The 25,485-nt window shown below is 35.5% G+C and overlaps 3 protein-coding genes across 8 annotated transcripts; 2 read left to right on the top strand and 1 right to left on the bottom strand.

Moving 5' to 3' along the window:
- Nucleotides 1-1,522: 1,522 nt before the first annotated feature.
- LOC127935900 (LIX1-like protein) lies at nucleotides 1,523-8,834 on the bottom strand. Its single transcript, XM_052534118.1, has 6 exons — nucleotides 8,254-8,834; nucleotides 5,722-5,885; nucleotides 5,374-5,514; nucleotides 4,529-4,624; nucleotides 4,370-4,447; nucleotides 1,523-3,975 (listed from the first exon to the last, which is right to left on the bottom strand). Exons 1-6 carry the CDS (start codon nucleotides 8,585-8,587, stop codon nucleotides 3,721-3,723), a joined length of 1,068 nt encoding a protein of 355 aa, XP_052390078.1. The 5' UTR covers nucleotides 8,588-8,834; the 3' UTR covers nucleotides 1,523-3,720.
- A 3,107-nt stretch (nucleotides 8,835-11,941) lies between these two features.
- On the top strand, nucleotides 11,942-21,627 carry LOC127935601 (pre-B-cell leukemia transcription factor-interacting protein 1-like). 6 transcript variants are annotated; one of them, XM_052533618.1, is made up of 11 exons: nucleotides 11,942-12,280; nucleotides 13,613-13,704; nucleotides 13,800-13,884; nucleotides 14,756-14,832; nucleotides 15,255-15,876; nucleotides 16,410-16,637; nucleotides 16,832-16,855; nucleotides 17,927-17,958; nucleotides 18,042-18,104; nucleotides 18,322-18,499; nucleotides 19,593-21,627. In XM_052533618.1, exons 2-11 carry the CDS (start codon nucleotides 13,639-13,641, stop codon nucleotides 20,489-20,491), a joined length of 2,274 nt encoding a protein of 757 aa, XP_052389578.1. In that variant the 5' UTR covers nucleotides 11,942-12,280; nucleotides 13,613-13,638; the 3' UTR covers nucleotides 20,492-21,627. The 6 variants fall into 6 exon arrangements, with proteins under 6 accessions (XP_052389578.1, XP_052389580.1, XP_052389576.1 ...); XM_052533620.1 differs by having other exon boundaries at nucleotides 14,756-14,850; nucleotides 16,434-16,637; XM_052533616.1 differs by having other exon boundaries at nucleotides 11,943-12,280; nucleotides 14,756-14,850.
- A 491-nt stretch (nucleotides 21,628-22,118) lies between these two features.
- On the top strand, nucleotides 22,119-24,549 carry LOC127935602 (protein S100-A11-like). Its single transcript, XM_052533622.1, has 3 exons — nucleotides 22,119-22,258; nucleotides 22,624-22,779; nucleotides 24,272-24,549. Exons 2-3 carry the CDS (start codon nucleotides 22,651-22,653, stop codon nucleotides 24,398-24,400), a joined length of 258 nt encoding a protein of 85 aa, XP_052389582.1. The 5' UTR covers nucleotides 22,119-22,258; nucleotides 22,624-22,650; the 3' UTR covers nucleotides 24,401-24,549.
- Nucleotides 24,550-25,485: the final 936 nt, after the last annotated feature.

Genomic DNA, 25,485 nt, shown 5'->3' with positions numbered 1-25,485 from the left:
ATCACTGCCAAAAAATACAAATGCACAAACCTGTCAAAAATAAAGTTTCTTCACAATATAATTTGAGAATTACAAGATTTTTACAGAGTTTAAGATTAAAAGTATTTCAATGCTAATTGCATAAAAATGTTTCAAATTGTAGGAATGATCTCAAGAACATTATATCGAACAATGACTTAATGTTATCTAAATTTGGGCGTTTTACTCAACTTTATCGTCAATTACTTGAATGAGAATGTTTTAATGAGTTGGACTAGTAATAATTAAACCCAGTCGTTCCTGGAGGATGGAACATTGTGAAGGTATAACTCTTTGAAGATAATTATTTAGGTCAAAAGTTGTCATCACTAGTGTGTTGGTAAGACCAGGATGCATCATGTGTAGTAGTGTAAAAATGTAACCAATGTGAAGAGACATAAATTATAAAATCATATATTACAATATGCCCAAAGACTGAAAGACACACACAAAAGTAATGCAGCAGACAGATTTAACTTAATTTAGGTTACTTAAAATAGGAATAATACTGTTATTTAAAATAAATAACGGATGCGTCTAATAAATTGAATGTGTAATAAACAATCAATCATAATTAACATTAAGATTTTTTTCCTCCACAATTATTCATTTTGATGTTAAAGGGAAAAGAGTTTATAAAAATGTATACAGAATATTTATTATTCTGATTTTTTTAAAATATATAAAATAAATGCATGCCATTTTAATTTTATGTTGTTATAAGTAAATAAACGCAAAAACAATTTTTCAGGACAGACAGAAATGAGCCTGAAAAACTGACCTGAGGAACAGGTAAGTTTATAATTGCTTTATTAATTTGTAAAGAATATAAATCAATAACAACAACAAAAATGGGCTACGCATCAAAATCTTATAAAACATGTAAAATGGCAGATTACTCGTACAAAACACCTAGAGAATGTATAAACTGTATTCACATGCACTGAGTCAATTTCACTACCTTAAGTATTATTTGAAAAATATTTTTGGTAAACAAGAGTGTAAAAAAAACAGCAGGGAAAACCCCCAACAAATTGTATAAAAGTATGTATATGCAATGCAGTTTACATGTCAATACACTTCATTTGCAAAGGATACGAATACAAACAAATACAAACAATAAAGGTCTTGTAAAAATTACATTGAGAGAACACTCAGAAATTGTTTTCATAAATGTGATAATTACACTGAAATTTAAACTACATATCGTACTGTTAAAATCGAAGTCTTTAAAAAAAATTAATTGTCATTTCACAAAATATATGTCTCAAATGAATAAATAATATTTTGTAGTAATCTTGCTTATTATGAAAGTGTAAAGAAAGGGGGCTTTAGATTATCAGTGACATCTCTATTTTGACTATCCCTGTGGCTTTATACTAGTTTAGTGAAATAAACTTTCTTATTTCTTTTGTAATGTACTGAGCTGTAATACAGTCTGTCTATATTACTATGTTTTTTTTTTATATAATCCCAGACTATTAACTACCAGGCCTTTAACTGAATTATTAAGACAGTTCTGCAGGTAAACTATGATGTTAAAGACCACAACTGCACCAAAACAATGGAAAACAAGAGTTTACCATTAACCCTTAAATGTACATTTTCAGATCTATCTGGCTAATGGCAATCATTGATGTTTCTCACCATGTACATCCTACTTTAATAAGCACTGTGATAAACTAGCATCACATCTTAGCAGCTAGTCCTAATTCAGTTCAATGAGAAAGCAGAGATACTTCGGCATTTCTGTTGATCTAAAATTATCTGAAAGGTAACTGACATGATGTCATAGCCCCTAATACTGAAACATGTGACCGGGATAAATATTAACACTCAAGTTTACAACATCACTACACACAGTAACGCATTATGATCAGTTATAATGCAGTAATTTATAATGATGGAATAAGAATGTGATTACATTTTAAAATATTGTATATTTATGACAAATGTACAGGCTATAAGGACCATTTTGAATTGGGAAAGCAACAAGTGTGTCTATAAGACGCAATATATGTGTTTTTCCTGTGGCACTGAATCAAGCATCCTATTGGAAAGCATTGCTTATCTTGAAGTACTAGTTCTCTCAAAAAGGCTAATTTGCTGAGAATTTATTCTCGCCCAGGACGTCCATGATATTTATGAACTTATTTCTTCAACAGAACAGATTTAGAGAAGATTAACATTGCATCACTTGCTCACTAATGCAGTGAATGGGTGCCGTCAGAATGGGAGTCCGAACAGCTGCTAAAAACATCACAATAATCCACAGTTAATTCAGGCCATTAGTTAACGTCTTGTGAAGTGACAAACTGCATGTTTGTAAGAAACAAAACCATCATTACAGTGTTTTAACTTTAAATTGTTGCTTTCGACTAAAATACGGTTCAATAATCAAGTTTCCTCAGAAAAAAAAAATTCCATCTCCTGTTGTCTCTGACACATTTGTTTAGAGCTGTTTTGGACTGTTATTACTTGTAAACTGTGCTTGAGTTGTGCATATTTATCTTCTGATTCAGACAAGATTCATTTCACTGGAGAAGCCGATATTATGGACATTGTGGATTATTTGTGGATTACTGTGATGTTTTTATCAGCTCTTTTGACTCTCAATCTGACGGCACCCCATACACTGCAGAGCATCCATTGGTGAACAAGTGATGTATTGTTACATTTCTCCGTTTTGATGAAGAAAAAAAAACTCATCTACATCTTGGATGGCCTGAGGGAGAGCTTCATTTTCAGAAAATGTTCATTTTTTTGTGGACTATTCCTTGAACACAAATCCCATCCGCACTTGTATGCATATAAATGTTCACAAAAGCTTTCAGAGAGGAGGTAGACATTAAATGTTGCTGTGAATGAGCATGATTGCTCTACAATCACAAAAGTAACAGAAGGCATTATAATGAGTGCACAGATTCAGTTTTTCTGTCAGAAGGCTGGAGGAAATGGCCTTGCTATGTTTCCTGTGCTGGGATTTCTCACCAATGACAGTGTGTGAGAAAATCTGACTTTGGTCCTATGCAAATATTTTGTGGTTGTTCCCTTAGCAAACATCTATGCTAATGCCACTGGCTCTTGTGGAAAAGTTGAGTTAAACATACTTAAGATTACCATTACAAAGCAAAGGTTTGTGTATTCCCCAAAAGCACATGTGTAGCAAATAAATGAGCAAGGCTATTATGTGAATGTAAATGCAGAATATTGATACAATATTGCTGTGATCAACCTGTACTGTAAAAAGCACAACATAAATGAAGGTGACTTGACCACATAACTGTATCTCCTAAGAAAAGTAAATTAGCAAAGGAATTAGCAAAGGAAATAAGTGCCCATGTGTAATAGGATTCATGAGTAGTACAATGCAAACAAGGCCTCAAAATCTGATTTCCCCGACATATTAGGTCCATGTGCCAGTACAGTCAACCGATAACACTGGAGGATAATACTGGTATAGTAATAATAGCAATATACCGCTTAATTCTGTTCAAGTTTAAAATGCCTTACATGTTCAGATCAAAAAGACAGAAACGTATAAATCATTCACCATTTTTGTCTGTGAAATTATTCAAAATGCTGATTCTTTGACTACTCCTCCCACACAAACACACATACACAAGTTAAAAAAGACCGTTTTGAGTTTTGGAGTGCTATCTGGTACAATCATACGCCACGTCTGACACGTCTTCATGCTCTTCAGCATGTGCAGGGCAGAGTTGTAGTGTTTGACCCACCTAGCTGCCCCACTGCCATTAGCAGAATGTCTTTCCTTTCCTTATAAAAGCGCAGCTCCCGTCCTGCCAGACGAGCCTCTTCCAGCTCGCGCTCGGTGGCTGCCATCTCTCGATTGATGGTACCAGATAAAGTGTGTTCTCGACTGACCCAGTCGGCAGCCATTTGTGTACGCATGTCATCATCTAGCGCTCGGTGGGAGTAATGAGCCAGCACTTCCTGTTTACAAAAAATTTGATTGTTATACACACCATAGACAGCTCAGCGAAACATATTTATGGGCCAAATAAATATTTAAAAGAAATGAACGAGGTAATAATAAATATAGAAAAATAAATATGTATATTAAATGACTTTTTTTGTCATAATGCAATCATATTTTAGTTTTTATTAACATTTTAATTTTAAAGTTTCATATTTTTGTCATTTGTATTATTTTTATGTCTATATTGTTTTTTATTTGTATTATTAGTACCATTAATAATGGTATTTTTGTATTTAGCATGTATTACACAGTGCAGAAAACTAATTTATTTAAAAAAATGAAGGTACATACGACTCCTCATGATATGACTCCTTTAAGTACTACCGAAAATGTAATATTTGTCTTCACCTGACGAGAGCATTGCCTTTCTCTCATGGCTTTGAGACTACCATTCCAATGGAGAAGCTGGAAAACTGTCATCAGTTCCTAAGAAAATAATTTACAATTAAAATCCACATGTAAAGTTACCCACAACTTTTCATATGATCCACTAATGATTTCACTTACCTGGAACTCTAGCATAGATTTCCCCTTGTTAGACTCTAACATGAACCGAAAAGCACCGATGCCTGTACTAGGATTATCAGCTTCTTCTCTGTTTCCCTTCAGTAAATAAAGATGAATAAAGGTCAACAATGTCAACAATACACTTCTGTCCAAGGTTCTGGGTTATATTTGAAAGAAACTAGTACTTTTATTCAGCAGGGATGCATTAAATTGATCAAAAAAAGACAACAAAGCATTTATAATGTTTCAAAATTCTGTTCTTTTAAAGAATCCTGAAAAGAATTTATTGAGCAGCAAATCAGCATATTAGAATGATCTCTGGAGGATCATGTGACACTGAAGACTGGAGTAATGAAGCTGAATTTCAGCTTTGCTGAATTTATATGTTTAAAATATATTATTATTGTAATAACATTTCACAATATTATTGTTTTTGTATTTTGAGCAAATAAATGCAACCTTGTTATTATATTTTAACCTTCCCCACCCCAAACTTTTGAACGTTAGTGTAGGTCAAATTATCAAATTAATAAAATGTTTGATTTAATTAATTAGTTCACATAAAAAAACAAATTCTGTTATCTTTTACTCATTCATGTTTGTTACTCATTCATCTTGATTTAATTTGGAATTGATTTAAATTTCAATTATACATTTTTTAAATTTTTTATAAAGCTTGAAAACTCCAGAAACCTTTGATTGTAGCTGCATGCAAAACAGAAATCAGCATTTTGTGTTCCACAGAAGAAAAAAAGTGTAAATGAAGCTAAACTTTAATTTTTGGGTGTACTTATCCCTGACTGAAAATAATCCCCTCAAAATCTGAGATAACTGTGAGAACTCACATTAAAAGAGGCTAGAGCCTCACACACACTCTTCTCTATGAACTCATCTGTGATGCGTCGAGATGGATGCTCATTGAAAACAGAATTCATTAGGGCAATTTTGGCCGCACTCCGTCTTGCTTCAGCTTTGGTCGGGCAGAACTGAGAAGATCAAAGATGCTATTTAACCACACTGTAATCGAATCCTGAAGATGCTCACAGAATTCATTTCCAAGAGATCCTCAAGAGAAAACATTAGGCAGAAAATATGCAGACACAGATGGCAACCAAAACGCAATTATTTATTTTCCTGAAGATCTGAAGTTCCAAGACAAATGCGTTGGAAAATGTAAAGAGAATACTGCTTGCCTGAAAACTCCCGAAGCAACTTCCCCCGGGGAGACTGACGTAGCAGACGTAAGGGGGGTTATTGGATGGGACCATCTCATAGACCACAAGAGCCCCGTTCCTCAGGTCAGCACCTCGAGACTGCTTCATCTGCCAGAACTCCTGCAAGGCCTCCACGACATTCACTGTGGGAACAAGACCACCACATCAGTTCACAACACTATCCTAGTATATTTGAAGACTCATGAGCTCAAATTTGTTATATTCAAGTTGAAGTAACTCGAGTAACTTGTGGTACATATCTGTTTGTTTGTTTGTTTTTATATGCCTTTTATAAGGTACAGTTCACCCAAAACTTCTGCCATCATTTACTCACCCCTGTATGAGTTTCTTTCTTCTCTTTGAACACAAAAGAAGATATTTTTAAGAATGTTGTTAACCAAACACTTGCTGCTTGCCATTGACTTCTATAGTATTTTGCCCCCATACTATGGAAATCAATGGCTAGCGACAACTGTTTGGCAAAATATACATATATTTTTTTGTGTGTGTAACGCAGATGAAAGCAGTTCATACAGGTTTTAAACAATTTGAGTAAATGGCAGAATTTTTTGTTTCTGGTGAATTATCTCTTTAAACCATCTGCAAATTCGTCAGTCAACACCACTGCTGAGCTTTTCTTTCTAAAAACTATACCCAACACAGTCTCCAAAACGCAGTTTATAACAGCCATTCCCTACCGTCAAAAACATGTAACCAATCCTGTCAAGTTGGGGGTGGGGCTTTACATATCATTAGCTAGATAGATGGTGATTTTTAGAAAGTATGGTGAATAAAACCATGGTTGGGTAAGATTATAAATACATGATTAGCTGTTTGATATCAAGTGAAGGCTAATGATATCGATTACCATGTGGAGAGCGATACATAAAATGCATTACAATTCTGAAACATTGACTTGTAGACGTCCCTGAATAATTCATAATCAGTTTCTGGTTCAAACATACATGGCTGAATTAAACCAAAAGTGCAACTTGTCATTGTGGAGCGTTTACTACTTCAGTTAAATGAGTTAAAGTAAAGCAGTCTTAGGTAGTCTGAGCTTGTGCCTTTAAGTATAGGTGGAACTAATTTGCATATTCAGGAGTCCACATATAGCTACTACATGAGTTAAGAGTGCTGAGTTATATTTAAGCTATTATTTTAATGGAAAATATCTAATTCTCTTTGATATCAAAAATGAGTTTTAAAGGATAACATTTGTGACTAAACTTTAATATTACTGAATAAACCCAAATACATTAAACAATACTTTTACAAAACAAGTTCATAAATTCATATTTAACTATGGCTGTCTTAATACACAATGGGAAGCACATGCTCATTAAAAGGCCGATATAAAGGAAGCTTGTTGTTGTGGAATTGCTTAGACAATAGTTTCTAACAGGAAATAAGGGTGGTGTATTTGGATGGGAGTAATGTGAAAATCATCACATGATACTCAAGCTAAAATAAATAAAGGTCTTTCTTCTTCAAATGAGAGCTAAGCTTCTTGGAGGTTGTTCTCAGATGGTCTGAGGAGTCTCGGAGGTAGATTAAAACACTTAACCTCCCTCTAAAGAACACTGGCAACAGTCTATCCAACGATAATCCCTTTAATGTAATTAGGTCAGCATGTCAGGGGGCTCAATCTGACCACTCAAATTAAATGATTAAACACATCTATGGTGCTACAAAATACTGTGTAGTGCTGAATGAATGCATCTCATGAAGAACATGTCTGGGTAGTACTTCATATACATTTGTAATATATCTGGGTAATAAATAGACAAGAAAATATTTTGCCTTTCTTGTGACTATATTGTTCTCCATGACTCTCAACTTAATTTAAATAAATTATATTACATATAATAAATGCAAACACCATAATGGTTCTATATATTTACATGTATATATATATATATATATATATATATATATATATATATATACACATATACATATATACATATATACATATATATATATATATATATATATGAGTCTTAGAGTGAACTGAGATTCATAACCCCTACTGAGGCTGAGACACGTCCAGAAGTTATGTTTTTGGAGAGATATAATTAATGAAATTCTGTAATTTTAGGGAATTCAGAAATTCTTGTGAATTTCAAAACAGATTTCTGAATGTGTTTGCTTCAAATATCTTGCATGTGGGTCAGTTAAGTGGCACATTTTTTTTTTGTCCAGAGCTAGCCTATTAAATAATTCAAAAGTACATTAAAATGTAATTCATGCAGAGAATAAAGAGAATCTCTCTGATGAAGATCATGTTTTTAAAGTCTGAATTAAAGTCTGAGTCATATATAAATAATATGTAAACTTTAATACCTAAATAATAATAGTATAGCCTAAACATTAATATAAGAACCAATATGAATACAAATGTTTACATTTTTAAGCCCTTTACATTTACATTTTAACTATGTTTTCAACAGATTTCTCATTGACACTTTCATGCTCTCATGTGGAAAACATCTCGTTCACCCCACATACCCCTGCCGTATCCTTGCGTGTGTTTGGCAAAGCTCCGGACCACCGCGTCCACTGCCTCTCTCAGAACCGCGGGGTTGGTGGGGTTGGACAGACCCAGACCCGCGGACATGTCCACCGAACCGAACCCGCTGCCCATGATACCGGACCCGAGGCTGTGGAGCTGGAGGGGCGGCGGTGGTGGCGGCGGCCCCGGGGACGCAGACACCGAGACGCGGGAACCCTGTGCCGAGGAAAGAGTCCCAGTTACACCGGGCCGCAGGGACCGGAGAGTCCCGGTCGCGCTCGCTCCGTATCCGATACCGGGCTGTAAGCGCTGATGACGGAGAGACTCCATTGTCTCGAAAAGTGATGCAAAAGAAACAAACACAAAGGGAACGACTGCTAGAAACGATTGCAAAGCCTTTAAAGATGCATATGACAAACATAAAAGTGTTTCTCGAAGGTATAAGCTTAGTTAAGATGATCAGGCAAAATATTATCTACAGTTTGAGGCGTAAAACTGCCATCGGGAGGAAAAAGAAGCAGCATATGCTTGTGTTTGACCAATGGATGGATACACGCTGAATGACGTGGCACGTCCGGCCAACCCTTCTTAACTACACACATCTCCTCTCTCGTTTCATCTCTTAGACTTACAAAGAACAAAAAGAGTAGCAAGTTTTTGATGTATTATGACAACTTTTCCAAAAGAATGTAAGTTTATTTTTGCACTTTTATGTATCAATAATACTATAATTGTATATGCAAATCCAGAATGTCTATTTTATTTTATGTTTGCTTCTAATTGGAGTGTATTGATATCTCGCTTCCCTGTGTTTTTGTATATTTGTACAACTTTTTTTTTCTTGCAATAAAAAAAAAAAAAACTACACACATCTCTGTAACCAAATATTTGCTAAACATGTATATTTGTGTAAACAATTTCCTCTTTACAAACTTCAATCGAGCAAAGATAGGTCTACTTAAATATAAATCTACGTAGAGCCACCTGATCGATCACAGTAGCTTACATAAAGATCATTTTCGTTGGCCTATTACATGCTTTGTGAAATGTTGTTTAAATATGCAAATGCATTATCAAATTAAAAATGCACTAATTTGCAGAACTTTATTTTGATGGTGTCTGATAAAGGCCTTGAAATGTCATTGCTTTTTAGAAATAGAAATCTGAGAATTGGATAAAGCCAGTTGCTTCATTTTAAGATGACAGAGGGAATTTTGGATGTGAATTTCAAGCTCCTTGAATCAGAAAATACTGTCAACCGCCCCTACAAAAAAAAAGTAAAATAAATGTTCACCTTTTGAGAAAACTATACCTTAAAGATACAATAAAATGACAATATGTAACTGAAATGTACAAATGCAAATAGATGCAGATGTATAATAAAATAAACCCTTGAATGTGTATATTGGATGTTTTCTTTGTAAAGAAGCGATGTTATGAAAGCAAAATCAAAAAAAAAAAAAATGCCCAGTGCTACTAAATAATTAAAGAAATAAATAAAAAGTGAAGAAAATGTGTTTTTGCCTACAATTATTCAGCTGCTAAGTCTGGATACAGTAACAAACATGCATGATTCTTATTGTTTTGTCAAGTATTTTAAAATGCCATTGGATTTGGAGGAGTGACCTTTGAATTAATAATTTGCTTTTGATTGTTATGGTTGCTAAAATGACAGCTCTGGCATCATCTAAATCAGCAGGTTCTCTCTCTTTTTCATTTGATGTATATTATACATGTATAACAACCTCTGCGACAATAGCTCTCTTTGTACTTGATGTAAATGTGCACTGACCACATGTTTATGTGATCCATAAAAAAATAAGTCAGTTGTTTCCTTCCGCAATCGTTTATGTTTCTCTCTTTAAGCCTGTGAGTGTGTTGCCATTTTTTCTTTCATTCCCCTTGGAGCACTACTGATGAAAATAAGTGTTGAGCTGAAGTCTCAAGGGTGATCATATGTCTACCGTCTCCTTCTGCATGGTTTATAACAAGCTGGGCTTTGCTGTCAAACGAGTAAGATTGAAATATAAAACTGGCAAGAGCTCTGGAAAGTTCACTGATAGTATGCACCAAAAAAATGGCACAAAGCACTTTAAATGAGCTGCAGTGATTACTCGTCGCTCTGTGGTTCCTCAATGAACCAGCTGCATTCATTGAAAAAGTTCCCTCTATAATGGCAGCAGAACAATCTGGAAGTCTTATGGTCACCATATGCTAAACAGGAGCAGTAGCCTACTTTCTGAGGAGGCTTGGCTTAATGTTGCTGTTATGAATAGAATATCAAAATACAAAATGGCCTAAATAATACAATATCAAATGTTTTTTACCATATACAGTGACTCCAAAAAGTATTTGGACACTTAAGCCAAACCCAAAATGTTTATTATAAATTACATTAATTTGCAAACAACGGCATTTGTTCTGAAAATTAATTATGCTACCCCTTGCTGATAAATATAACTTCATGTATAATTTTTCTTTGAAGTTAGATATTTACTAATATTCGCCATCATTCGCATACTTGTTATATTTTAATATTTATGCATGGATAATTCAAAATGGATTATTATATTAGTTGCTTTTAACTGAGTTTGCCAAGCCCTGCCTAATAACACATACAACAGACCCTACACCTTAACAAAAGAACGCAGATTATACAGAACCTTTATATTTCATGATATTGCATTATTTGTAGAGTAATTTTAATAAAGCCTATTACAATTTCACTAAAGCATTTGTTTGTGAAAGGGGTATTTAGATTTTTTTGCATTTGCATATTTTTGACCAACAGGTGTCGCTAGCCGGTGGTATTTCCCTATGGGTATTTCCCATTTCCCATTTATTTCCTTATTTCGTACGCTTGGAAAAAATAAATATTTATTTATTTATTTATTTATTTATATTTTAGCTCCACCACATAAAAGGCAATGTTGTACAATTTAAAGCATGTAAAACAGAAAATCAACAACAACAAAAATAAATAAATGAAAAAAATAAATAAACAAACATTAAAAAATCTTATTTTGTGATCTCTATGAACTATTAGAAATAGTTTCAAAATATATTTTAAGATCAGTGTTAGAAAATTTAATACACGATGCTTTCTTTTAATTATTTTTGACTTATGAATATAAAACAGATTAATGATGTAATTTCGACGTTTTTCAGAAAAATGTGGGTTTGAAAACAAAGTTAAATATTACGAAGCAATTTGTTCAAGATTCATGTGGCGTTATTGGTATGGAAAAAAATGCGTTATATTGCCAAAACATAGTTAACATAAAAAAATATATATATATATTTAGAAAATCTATCAATCAATCAATCAATCAATGATAAGTAAAAGGCCATTATCCGGCCATCGCTAATAATGTAATTATTTTAATGATTGTTTCATGTTGTTTCATATATTAAAAACGCAACTGATTTTGTGGGGAGGGGGTCTTTAAAAGACTGGAATGTTAAAATAGGGGTCCCCTGGAAAATATGCTTGGGAACCATGAAGTATGTTGTTTGATGCTTCCTTTAATACAACATAGCAATGTTTCATAACTATCTATTTGCTTCAGCAATGCTTTAATTACTAAAGAACATGTTGTAACACCAGAGCAATGTTTATTTAGGCTAGCCCAGCTGTAGCAGACAGGCATTTGGGAAGTCCCAACAGATTTAGCTCTTGTTGTGTGGACGTGTCATTAGACTGCTGGAGGAGAACATGTCTTGTCTCTCTATATAGGGAGTAAATGCATGCTGTCGGGATCTTTACTTCCCCTCAAGTCAACGATACGCCCGCACTTCACGTTCAGATTGTCACTTTCACCTGTCTTTGTCAGTCACAGCTGAAATGCGCTGTCTGTGTGCGCGACACGACTCTTTATTCCCATTGGCTGTTTAGTGTTTGAGCGGAGTCCCTTTGGAGAGTAACGCAAACTCTGAATGCGCGAAGTTGCCAAGTTCAAGAGTGGTGAAATTAAACTGACGGAATAACGCCTGCGCAACGAGTCTGAGACCGTTTTAAGCACGGTAAGCGTTTTCTATCACAGCATCCGTGTATGTGATCTGGAATGAGTAGGTAAGGATCCTCGTTTCGTGCGGAAGAGGGTTGTGTTCATTCTGAATGGCGCGTGGTGCTGCTGAACGCTGCACAATGTAAATACGCAGCCTACGCAGTGCGTGCATCACCATTATGACAGCGCCTTACCGAATTAAAAATGTCCATTTAAACGCGATAAACAATAGGCCAGGAATGCAACGAGGCCATTCGACCATGTTTGGTCACGTTTTGAGTGTGGCTTTATAGACTGCAGCGGTCTCTTGTGTATTGTTCGTGGCTTGTGTGTGTTTGACTATTATGTAATAGCTGTAATCGTTATCTTGTTGATTACATCTAAAGGAATAAGTAAGATAAACAGTGCGCCAGTGTGGATTTTATAAAAGTGTGGCTGGAGTGACAGATTGTTGATGAATGCGGCAATAAAACCTGGAAATATTATCTTTATGCATTGAGAAGCATTGTTGTTTTGTAAGCCTATTAATTTCAAGCGGTATAATCTACGACGTGTGGGTTCAAGGTTCCTCCATTTTCTCACAAAATCTGTTTCCTTGCCTGTCAGTCATTATGTGTCATCTCTGTCCGATACAAACACAATGTGTCAAATATGTAATATAAATATTAACAAATCTGTCATTGGCTTGAATGAATGAGACTAGAGGGTTCAGATCGTCAACCTGTCTATGGGCCGTCACCAGTCTTTTTGGAAATCTTTCACGTTGGCTAAATGAAATTGTGCACATCACATGTATTAAAATAACCATTTAGTGTTTCAAATGTTGCTTGCAACTAATAGGACTTAATGAGGGTAGTGACAAAGTTGTCAAAAAGTAGAGGCAGTTTTGAAATCTTGGACGATTAACATCTTATTGTTAGGATATAGTAGTAATGTTTCATTGAAAGACACATTTTTTTTAGTTTTTTCTTAAATTCAGTATATGATATAATCAATAAATTATTGAGTTATGCTCTGAAGACCAGTGGTTTAGGGGTTATTGATAATGCATTGCCTTTAGATGTTACAAAAAGATGATCTAATAAAATTGCATATTTGTGTTAAGTGATCATCTATAATGAATTTCAAAGTGTAAATATAGCTATTTTTAAAGTTAATGGCAAATGTTGAAGTTATAGGGTTATTGCGGTAACATCAAAATCAGTATTTTCAATCTTTTTTCAGAGTGTTAATTATGAAAGCAATATTAATGTATGCTACAGCTCATTTTACTGAATCTGATGGCCTGGGCAGAACATAAGATACTAGTAGTAAACTAATCTTTCTGAATGTTATCTTCATTATGTAGGTGCTGTGCAGAGCCACAAGAGGGCCATGTCTGATAACAGCACCGGCAGCACCAGCTCGTCCAGTAATAGCTGGACTCTGCTCTCTCCAGAGGTTTGCAAAACATATTATCAAAATGCTTGTGTTAGTGATATTGTCTCATTTGTAGGAATGAATCAGATGTAGTGATGTGCACTTTTGAATTTTAGGAGGCTGCTGTGGACCCTGCAGCCCCAGTGGATGATGGGACAGAGAGTATTGGAGATGCACCCAGTCTTTCAGAGGAAGTAGCAGGTTAGAAACCTAAGTGCTCCCCAATGCTATTAAATTATTTATTTAGTATCTGTATTATTTTGGGGGAATTGGAAAGAAAAGTAAAATCTATTTGTTTGTTCAAAAGTTTGGGGTTATAATAATTTTTTTTTTTAATCCAGTAAGGAGACATTCAATTGTTCAAAACTGACTGCAAAGATTGTTGTTAAAAAAAAAAACAAAAAAAAAAAACAATTTAAAATAAATACCATTCCTTTAAACTTAATCAAATAATTCTGAAAAAAAGATGTCAGGATTTCCACAAAAATAATAAGCAGCACAATTGTTTCAGCTTTGGTTATATAATTGGAATTGTTTCTTGAACACCAAGACAACATATTCAAATTATTTCTGAAGGAACATGTATTGTATGCATTTAGGAGACGCTTTTGTCCAAAGAAACTTACAGTGCATTCAGGCTAACATTTTTTTACCTAACATGTGTTCCCTGGGACTCGAACCCACAACCTTTTGCGCTGCTAACACAATGCTCTACCACTGAGCCACGGGAAAACTGTGACATGTGACACTGAAGACTGGAGTAATGACTGCTGAAAAATTTAATAATAATAAAAATATTAATAATAAATAAATTATGATATATTAATTTAATATTTTATACAATTAAAATTGTTATTTCAAGTATTACTGTTTTTACTGTATTTTAATCAAAGAAATACAGCCTTGGAGAACATAAAAAAACATTAAAAAATTTTACCAATCCAAACTTTTGATCTGTGGTGTATATTAATGTGCTGCTTATATGAACTGCTGAATGAATGTGCATCATTTGAAGACTTTAGTTGTAACACCAATTTTTAGGTTCTGTAACGGGACACTGTATTTATTTCAGGAAGCTCTTTGGAGGTGAGGTCACATGACCCTGAAACTCCAATGGTGGAGACCATTTTGTCAGAGGAGGGTCACCAGGTCAGTGCATCAGTGCCGGTATGTACAGCGCATGACGTTCAGTTGTCATACTCTATCACAGCATTTGTTTTGCACGCTTTAACACTGTGCACAAGTATGACTTGGTCTTGAAATTCAACCTGAATCTGAATTTTGCCATTGTGCAAGTGATTGAGTCTGTTTAATTTGTTGTGATTTCCAATCATGCATGTGAAAAAAAAAGAACTTAAAACACTACTTAAATTGAATCGGATTTTAACTACAATATCTATGTAAATATTTTAATCTGATATTAAGCCCATTTTTCTCTGTTTTTCTACTTATCCTACTAAAAGTGGTGCCTGTCATTTAAATTTGCAGTGCAGATTGACTTTTTCTTGATACTCAATACCAAACTGTCTCCTTCCTAAAAGACTAACAGTTGTGTGTTATCCGATATCCAGATTTGCCAGGAAACATCCCCAGAGTTTTTTGAGGAAATGGCAGCATCTGGTCATACAGATACTGAGCTTGATCCAGAGATCCATGCTCCTGTCATCCATGACACAATCACCAGTTCTCCCCCTGACAGTGACCTTCTGGGCGCTGTTCCCTTCAGCATCTCTACAGAATCGGCCTTCCAGTTTTCAGAGGAGTCAGTCCTTGACGAACCCACTGAAGAGGACGTTGCTGATATCTTCCCCGGCCAGCATGTTCCAGTCCAAGAAAGCCCCGCCCCTGAACCAGAGTCCGAAATCACTTCCACTCCTAAACCATTCAGAGAAATAAGCTCTTCTCCAGATGTCCCTGTTGTTATGGCAGACTTAAGCCCAATCCCTGAAATCAGTGATTTTTCTGCTGCCCATGTGCTAGATATTCATGCTGATGTACATCCTGCACCTGAAACCCTGCCTCTGGCCCCGCCCTCTGAGACGGATACAGGATTTGGTTCCACAGTAGAAAGCCCCGCCCCTGACAGCCCTTATCCAGAAACCATTGGCTCAATTGAGACTGAGGAGGAGCCAAGTTTTGAGAAAGAAGACATAGAGCTGCCAGAGAAATTCCCAGATGTGATCAGAGAACCAGGTATGAGGTTCAGAAAAAGTCATACATGTGAATTAAATTTTTTTTTCCCCTCAGCTGTGTGTGTGTGTGTGCTCTTGTTTTTGTGACATATCAGGACACAACTCTGTATAATGACATGGGTATGACACAGGTATTACAAGGAGAGGGTGACTTATGAGGACATAACCCATGTCCCCATTTTTCAAAACACTTATAAATCATACAAAATGAGTTTTTTGATAAAGTAAAAATGCACAGTTTCCTCTGAGGGTTAGGTGTCGGGTTGGTGAAGGGCCACAGAATACAGTTTCTACAGTATAAAACCATTACGCCTATGGGATGTCCCCACTTATATATATATATATATATATATATATATATATATATATATATATATATATATATATATATATATAATTAATATTTTAGGAGTGTAACGGTTCTCTGTAAGAAAAAAAAAGGAACCGTATCATTCAGTAAGTATAGATGCTTTTACCATATTTCTGCTTACCTCATTTCTCCTGATTTTTATTTTATGTTTTTATAATGTTCAGAATCTCTTGGTGCTGAACTTCTAGCAGGTCCCTCAGCAGAAGATGATGGTCTGAGGCTCAGACATGTGCAACCAACCATACTGCTGAAGCGAAGCTCAGACGAGGAGGAAGAGGAAGAGGAGGAGTTCAACCTGCCAGCAAGGAAAGAGGAGAAACCAGGTTTCTCTTTGAATCAGCTGATAATAGGAGCATTGGTCCTGCTCTGTGTTGGATCCTTCTTTTTCTCCAGTGAGTATAAAAAAAGTCACAAATGTAAATCACATTCTAGAATTGTTCCTATGAAACCGATGTCGCATGCATCAGTTGTGCAATTGAGTAATTCATATTTAGGCAATGGTAATGAATACACACCTCATTTTACGTTAAAGACCATTAATTTCCCATTTTTAGTGGTCATGTTGTTCATGTTGTTATGCCTCCAGGTTCTGTGGTTGACCTGTCTGATGGTAGGTTCATAGTTTGAGCTAGGTGGCAGTATTTGCTCGTTTGAGCTGTGGATAGGAGTTGTCCTCCAGGGCTAACTGTAGAATTGTTCCCAACGCATATTCAAATCTTCACAAATGAGTGAAGAAAAAGGTGCATTTACCTGAGGGCAGCCTCTATCATCACCGCAGATGCACTGCTTAACTGCTGGTTGCTTCTACACCTCCCTTTTAAAGTTGAAGTGTGTCATTTCTGTGCCTCGTTTTGTCAAACACTTTTCCAGTGCTCAGACATACAGGGTGTTTCCCAAACTTACACTTTTGTTCAGGCCCCTCAAACAATCAGATTGCAGTTTGGTGTCACTTGGGGCAAGGAATGGCACACTTCACCTTTGTATTTGTTTAGTTTCAGTAGTGGCTGCATCACCCTGCTGAGATTCTGCTGACATGTTGCTGTAGAGGATGCCAGGGTAACTAAATCAAAAGGCAACTTGATAAGGTTTTTGAGTAAAACTGGTGTATTAAAAGGTTGTGTCAGTAAGATTTTTTTTTCATGTTTTTAAAAAATGTCACTTATGCTTACCAATAGTGATTTTATTTGATGGAAAATACAGTAGAAACTGTAATATTGTAAAATATTATTATACTGTGATGGTAAAGCTGAACCAACCTGGTCTTCAGTGTCACATGATCCTTTACAAATCAGGATCATGATATGCTAATTTCGTGCTCAAGTAACATTTCGTATTATTGTTAAACAGTTCAAAAGATTGGCATTTATTTGAAATAGAAAGCCTTTGTAATATTATAAATACCTTTAATTGTCACTTTTTATTAATTAATGCATCCTTGCCCATTAAAAGTAATATATTCAATCAAAAAACAATGAAAGTCTTACTTTCCCCAAACTTTTGAGTGTGTTACAGAGAGACCAGACACAAAATGCATGTAATAAAACAATCTAACTCCAGAACTGTGTGACTGCTGTTGCATAAACTACACTGAGTTTTACTTGGAGCATTGATTTTTTTTGACACTAACAGTCTTGTCTGTGGAATCTCAAAGAACAGTACAAATCTATTTTCTCTCACACAGATGATTTTGACGGTACAGAATTAAGTGACCAGGTTCGTGCATTACTTCATTTTTCGTCTTTGCTCTGTTGATTTCACCTGTGGCATTCTCTACTGACTTGTGTCTCTGTTTCCAGGAACTTCTTGATAAACTTGCTCAAGAGAATAAACAAATGAATATATTAGAGGCTCAGATTGAGGTTAGTCCTCTAAGTTCCTCAACTTAACCTTATGACATTAAGTAAATCTCATGACATTAAAAGGGAACACTTCATATACAAAGCTCCTTGGTTCTTTTTCTAAGTGAATGCAATGTTCCACTAAATGTCCTTGTTGCATTGTCTATACTCTATAGGGTGTCCTGGGAGATTATTTTCAGATGTTGAACACTCATGGTCTTTCTTTGTCATTGATCAGTCACAGAAAGAGGAGTTGGACCAGGCTCTGAAAATGGTGGCAGATAAACACAACATTGAGAAGGGAGCACTGGAAAACGAGAACACTAAGATGAAAGAACAACTGTCTGAACTGCCTGGTTTACAAGAAGAACTCCAGACACTGAGAGCAAGAGTTGCTGAGCTCACAAAGCTTACCGGTATGATAAGAGAGAGAGGAAATGAATAATATCTGGATTTTTAAAACTCCACATTTAAATTTGGAAGAAGTGGATGGCGTTTGTAAATGTAACAGCCAAAAGACATCTTTTGGTTTAACAAGATGAGAATGAGGTTAACTTTTTTTTCTAGCTTTTACAGTGCTTCAAAAGTTTGTTGTCAGTAAGATATTTTTTTTTTTAAATAACACCATTTTTATTTAGCAAGGACAAATTAAATTGTTCAAAAGTGGCACTAAAGACATTTATAATGTTACAAAATATTTATATCAAATAAATGCTGTTATTTTGAACTTTATTCATTGAAAATGTATTCATCAAAGAATCCGTAAAAAAATAATAAAAAGAAAATAATAATAATGATTTCACAAAAATATGAAGCTGTTTCCAACATTGATAATGATAAAAAAAAAAAATCCTAAACTCCATCAAATCAAAGTATATTAGAATCATTTCTGAAGGATCATGTGAAGCTGAAGACTGGAGTAATGACTGCAGAAAATTCACAGGAACAAATTTATAATAAATTACTACTAATAATTATATTACTGCTTATACTCTGTTATTGATCTAATAAATGCGGCCTTGGTGAGCAGGAGAGACTTTTTCGAAAACATTAAAAAAATCTCACCTACCTCAAAATATTTGTATTGTACATTGGTAATCACCTGATATTAGAGATTATCTAATTTATTGGTATCTATCAATGCTAGATTTTTTTTAATTGTGCATGCTCATGTCTTTTATTTTTAGATTACCTTTCCTGTCGTCTAACCCTGTTAACACTAAAAACACTAAGCATTTAATAACACTGTTAAACGTAATCTTTAGCGAATATCAAAATAAGTATCTTTTTCATACTTTCCATATTGTTTTACTGCACATTATACTTTTATGATACCCAACTTCACTTGTGGTTAAAATGTCTAATATTAGTTTTAGTGTTTATAATTTTTGTCTTTTTACAACCCTACATCAAGATGAAATGTGGGAAAAATATATATATATATTTGGCAAAGACTGCAGTGCATTGCTTTCTACTATTTTTATTCATTTGTTTTATTTTCTACTTCAGTTGAAGAAGATCTTCCACAGCATCTCAAAGACTCTGGCCCACCTTCCACTGCTGAGTCTAGTCTAGAAGGAACTGAGAAACACTGGGATAAGAAAGAAGAACTCAAGCGGCAGAAAACTCTTTTGGAGGAGAGCCGAAAGAGACTGGAGGGAATGAACAAGCAGGGTTTGAGGGAGAGCTTGATGGAAATGCAGAAGAGACTGTCGAAGCAGGTGGATCAGCTGGGCAAGCGGGAAGAGTGGAAGAGGAAACACCAAGAGCACAAAGGAGAGAAGAAGGAATGGGGCAGAAAGAAAGAACACGACAGGAAGAAAGACGAGGCAGAAAGAGGAAAAGAGTGGAAGCATGGCAAGGACAAAAGGAGAGACAATCTCAAGAAGTACAAAGAAGAGTGGGACCACAAGAAGGATGACAGAAGGCAAGAGAGGGAAAGGAGACAGAAGGAAAGACCTTGGGAGGCCAAACCTTCCAAGCATCATCATCATCACCACCACCATGAGCAGATGAAGTTCTGGAAACACCAAGAAGAGAAGCTCAGGAGGAACCGACATCCTGCCGAAGGCTGCCATGGCGTATCCAACTGCGCTGATGCAGAGGGGCTTGTTCCTGTGAAGCTTCAAGAGTTCCAGGACCTTCTTGAGATCTACCTAAGCAAACTAGATGGTGTTCCACAGGACAGCAAGGAGTCTCTCAGCCGGCTCACTGCCCAGTTCTTCAGCGGCGGAGTTTTCGCCCACGACAGGATGCTCTTCAGCGAGTTCGCAGAGGACGTTGCAGATATCCTTGAAGATCTGGCAGATGGTTTAGAAGGCAAACAACATGACGGTGATTCCCTCGAGGAAGAGATGGAGGAGTTCGAGAAAGAGGCTCTGCTACAGTTCGCCGCCCCTTTGGCGTAATTGGTGCCGCCCACCCCAGAAACTCGGTTGACCGGATGAAAGAATACACCACGTGAAGGAGAGCAAACGAAACAATCTTACCCATTACTTTCCCCGTTCTTTATGGAATGTAGATGTAGCTTGATGCCTTGTGTGTGAGGAGTTTTCTTGTCATTAGTGAAATCCCACATGTGCGTTGGGTGTTTAGCTGTAAGCTACCTCCATTAGTCCTGTTCTTCAATGACAAACCCTTTGACTCTTGCTTGCTGTGTAAAGTGTCAGTTACCTTAAGCTTTAAGTGTTGCCACATGAATGAAACCACTTCACTTGCAGATGGATTGGTCACAGTGAACAAGATTAACACTACACTGGGTGAATGCAATGAGATCGTTAGAGAATGCTCCTTTATAAGTTGTCTGAACAACCAAAATTGACTTAAAAATTATGGAGAATGTCAGGACTTTTATTTTAGCTGATTTATTTATTTGTATTTTATTATTAAAATCCTGGTTTCTTTGCATCTACCCCATGCTTTGCTTACTAAGCTGGTGTCAGACTGGTTTCTTTTTGAGTTTTGTTATTGCCAGAGGTTTTAGAGGTCATTGTAAGCTTTCTGTTTTCGGTTTCGACCCCAACTCGAGTTCTGCTCACACTTACCGTAAATTAAAGTACAATCTTTGAATTCTTTTTTCCTCTTCTTTCTAGGAATTTGATATGTTCGTTTATGTACCTTTACTAGTGAGCACAGAATTATGGTACTGAAATCAACATTGAAAGAAAATAGAGAAAGCTTCAATAATGGTTTTGTTTGCACTGTGGTGATGGGATATTTATTCACATCCTCTTTCAATCTTAGGAAAACATGCATTGTAGTGAATCCTCAAGATCATTTGATTTATAGCTGTGTTATTGTTTTGTTTGTACTCTTCTGAGATGGAAACCATTGAATTGCGCCCTTTTCTTGTCTAATTTGTAAATACGAAGAAACGTTTATTTAATGGAACTCATAATTTAAGTTATAATATGTCAGAATAATATTTAATGTGAAAGAAAATTCAATACCGTTTAAAAAAAAAAAAAAGGGTATACAAGACCAAATGGCACAATGTATAAATATGAACATTTTTTTGATGATTATTAAAATGATCTACCATTGCCATGAGAATTATTGAGATTTATTTCACAACTAACAAATCAGAATGGATGTCTGGTCTAATTTATTTTACCTTTACATAAAATCTCTTGTTTTGTATTCTGCATTAAAGCCCATTCAGTTCTGACCTCTAAAACTGATCTGTAGGAGTGAGGTCTTTGTATTTGTACCAGCATGTCAGTTGATGCTGAGTAAGTCTTGACAGAGTTATCTGATGAAGTTTCCCTGATGACAGATGTTTGGATTGCACACATTTAGGAAACCTGATAGGTGTAGAGTAATCATCCTTCACGTGTTAGGTTATGCTTTTGAAATAATCACAAACAAACATAAATAGTACTTTTTCTCAGTACCACAAACAACAATGCGGGTTGTATGCTATTAATCTGTCGGATATACTCTATATTTTGTCATCTGGATTACTATAAATGCATCGTGTGTGAGTGTGTGTGTTAAAGAGAGCCTAAACTACGTTGCTAAGGAAACACTGAAGCAAGAGATAAGAACCTCCTGACATGTGAGCATTGGGTGTGATTTTGGTTTTCCGCTGAGTTTGCTGGTCGGATGAAGAGAATATAAGGTGAGATGTGGTCATTTACTCACCACTTCAGTCCGAACATCAATCCTTGGTTCAGGTAAGCCTATCATATTTTTCTGGTTTCTACTGAATCCCATTTTTGGGTTGCATTGCATTAACTTTTTGCTCTTACAAGGGTTAGTTCAGCAAAAAAATGAACATTCTCAGTTTTTACTTATCCTCTTGCTCACCTTTCTGCCATCTAAAAAAAAATTACTAGAGCATCCTCTGTTTTTTTTTTGTTTTTTTCATACAATGACAGTAAATGGTGACCATGTGTTCTTGGTCCTCATCCACTTTCACTGTATGGAAAAAGAAGCTTGGACAGTCTGCTAAATATCTCCACTTCATTTCTGAGTGAAATATTTGGGGTGTTTGACAACTGAAAATGACTAACCTGTCAATAACTTTTTTGTTTTCTAGCCACCTAACTATCCTACTCCTAAAATCATGGAATCTGCCATTAACGTGCTCGTCTCCCAGTTCAAGACTTACGCAGGGAAGGATGGCTCTGTAAACACTCTGAGCAAAGACGAGTTTCAGAACTTGGTCACATCCCAGTTACCAAACTTTGTAAAGGTATGCCTTTTGAGTTATTACACTATATCCTAGAATTTGTCCGCTTCATATCTACAGTATTCCTCATTTCAGGTCTACATACTTAAATATAAAGGTTTCCATTTAAAACCCATTTGGTTGTTTAGAAAATCTGATGCTTTAAAAAAAATGTCCCATATACTGGACGCCTACATTTACTTCACTATATTACAATTAAATCTATCTAATCTTGACAAACTATATATCGTTGGAAAGGTCTAAGACTCCCAAATATATATTTCACCAATGTTTTTTGTTAGAAATTATGTAGGAAAAGTAATAGATTAATTTATGACAAGCGTGCACCCTCAAAAATCTACATAATAACAGGAGTTTTGACCTTTGTTTAAAAAAAAGACTTCTTCGTTGCCTTTTTCTCTATCACATTTTAGAAATCATCAGAAATTATATATCAACTGAAAACTTAAAATCTCAAATATAATCCTTTGATACCCATTTTAAAATCAGACATTGCATTACCATGTTAATGGTACATCAATATCATGTTACAAAATGTTTTCAGTCATGAATTATAAAAGTTTAAGTTTGAATCGTGCACTATAAAGTCTATGTATGTCAAAAATGTGAGTGACAGAACTATAACATAATGTTAAGAACTTTTTTTTTATTGTTTTTTTTTTTTAAATCTTCACAGTACCATAAAACCAACTCAAAATGGTTCTTAATAAGGAGAGGCATGTCTGCTGAATCTCAGGTGCTGCAAAGAGTCTATTATTAAGAGCAAAAGATACATTGTTGTCTTATACAGCATGCTAAATTTTATCCTAGAATTTTTCTTGACCCGTGAGCTATATTAACGATATTTAGAAAATTTAATTGAAGACTGTTTAAATAAAGAAATAATAGTTTTATTTACAGTGCTTAACTGGTATTATGTGTTAACCAAAATGGATAAAAAAAGCCAATTTTTAATATAGAATTATCTTATATATTTTATTTCTCAATTTAATGAACTTGTTTGCAGTATTGGATTGGTACTAATGCTGAATCTTACAATAATTTTTTTTATAAACGATGTCCTTATTTAGTGTTTTTAGACTTCTGTGTTCTGAGAAGAATTACCCCAAAGGTCTGGTGCGAGTTATTAGTTAACCACATCCCAGTCCTCTAAAGGATTCCTTGTGAGTCACGTGTTTGTGATTTTGTAGAGGAAATTACACCTCCTTCCTACGCCAAAAAAACTCTAAAGTCAGAGACAGACCTTATACTGCTAGCTAGTGTGGAAAAACTGTCTGCTTTCAGCATGTTTACATCCTAACCAGATCACTACGGCTGGATACAATAGAAAAATGCCACATCAGAGCATTTTCTTTTCGACCCATCCAGAACAGGAACTCCCCCTAAACTAATAGGTCAGCGGAAAAGAATGCGCAGTACCAGTGACAACCACTAGATGGAGACGCTTTCATTGCAAGTTCGTATAAATGTCTGTCCATCTTGTCTTCTCCCACAGAATGCCTCTGACCCAGCCACCATTGATCAGCTGATGAAGTCATTGGATACTAATAACGATGGAGAACTGACGTTCCTGGAGTTCTGGAAGCTGATTGGCAGCGTGGCGAACCAGCATGGCGGCTTTTAGCCAATAAAGAGACCTGAAATATTAGTCTCCTCAAGAAAATCACTTTAATTTTACCTTGTGACTTTCTGATGTAATTATAACACTGCGCAGTTAATGATTGTCCCAAGCAGGTGACAGCAAATAAAAGAAAGCGTTGTATTATTCTCCTAGTATTCTTGCCTTGCCTCTTTATTGACCATGTCATATAAGATTCTCTGCACACCCTCCAGTCTCTCCCATTCTTTTGTGTAGACAATATAACACATCTGATTTAATAGCATCATTTTATGGTAACCTGACACCACCCTGGGGGCCTTTAACTATCCAATTGCACAGCGGCTTAGATTTAGATCTTAATTTCAGCTCGGAACAGCAGTCAGTTAAGAGACATCCTTATTGACATATTCAATCGCTCACACAATGTAAAGTCGGTTCCGTAAGTTGCCCTGCAATACAGGTGTGGCTTGGGGGAAGGGTGTTGGCTTCTTTTGGATTGTAAAGCAAATGCAAATATATTAAACTGAATACAACATTTCTGAAAAATGATCTGAAGGGCATTGGTTATCAATGATAAATCACTTGAAAAGATGCATTGAGATTTTAATATTTAACCCATGGTACTGGTTTGATAAGGTGGCAACAGGGGTCACAGTTCCTTTTGGGGTGCCTAAAAACATTTTATGCAACAAAACTAGAATATTTAAGATTAAGTCATAAGTGAACCTAATCAGAGCTGTGAGGCGTGACCATAGTCCACACAAAGAGACGCCAGTCAGTACAAACCACTTTGCATAGGAGGTGCCTCTTGTAAACACCGATAATCATAGTAAAGCGCGGGCATTGGGATATGATTTATTAGTCTATTTGTCTCCCCTGAGGCCTGCTAAAGGCTGTCTGATGATTTATCACAATATGATGCATTCCTGTTACAAAGAATTCGGACTAAATTAATTCCTGGGGCATTTAAAAAAGAAAGAAAGAAATAACTGAATCTCAATATTGCATGCGTAGTGCTAGTGTCAGAAGTTTACTTTTTTTTTTTTTTTTTATTATAGGGGCCATTATTTGCCCCCACTTGAATATAATTAATTAAAAAGCAATATCAC

Source organism: Carassius gibelio, chromosome A19 (assembly GCF_023724105.1).
Source record: "Carassius gibelio isolate Cgi1373 ecotype wild population from Czech Republic chromosome A19, carGib1.2-hapl.c, whole genome shotgun sequence".
Classification (NCBI taxonomy): domain Eukaryota; kingdom Metazoa; phylum Chordata; class Actinopteri; order Cypriniformes; family Cyprinidae; genus Carassius; species Carassius gibelio.
This window is presented reverse-complemented; position numbering and strand designations above follow the sequence as displayed.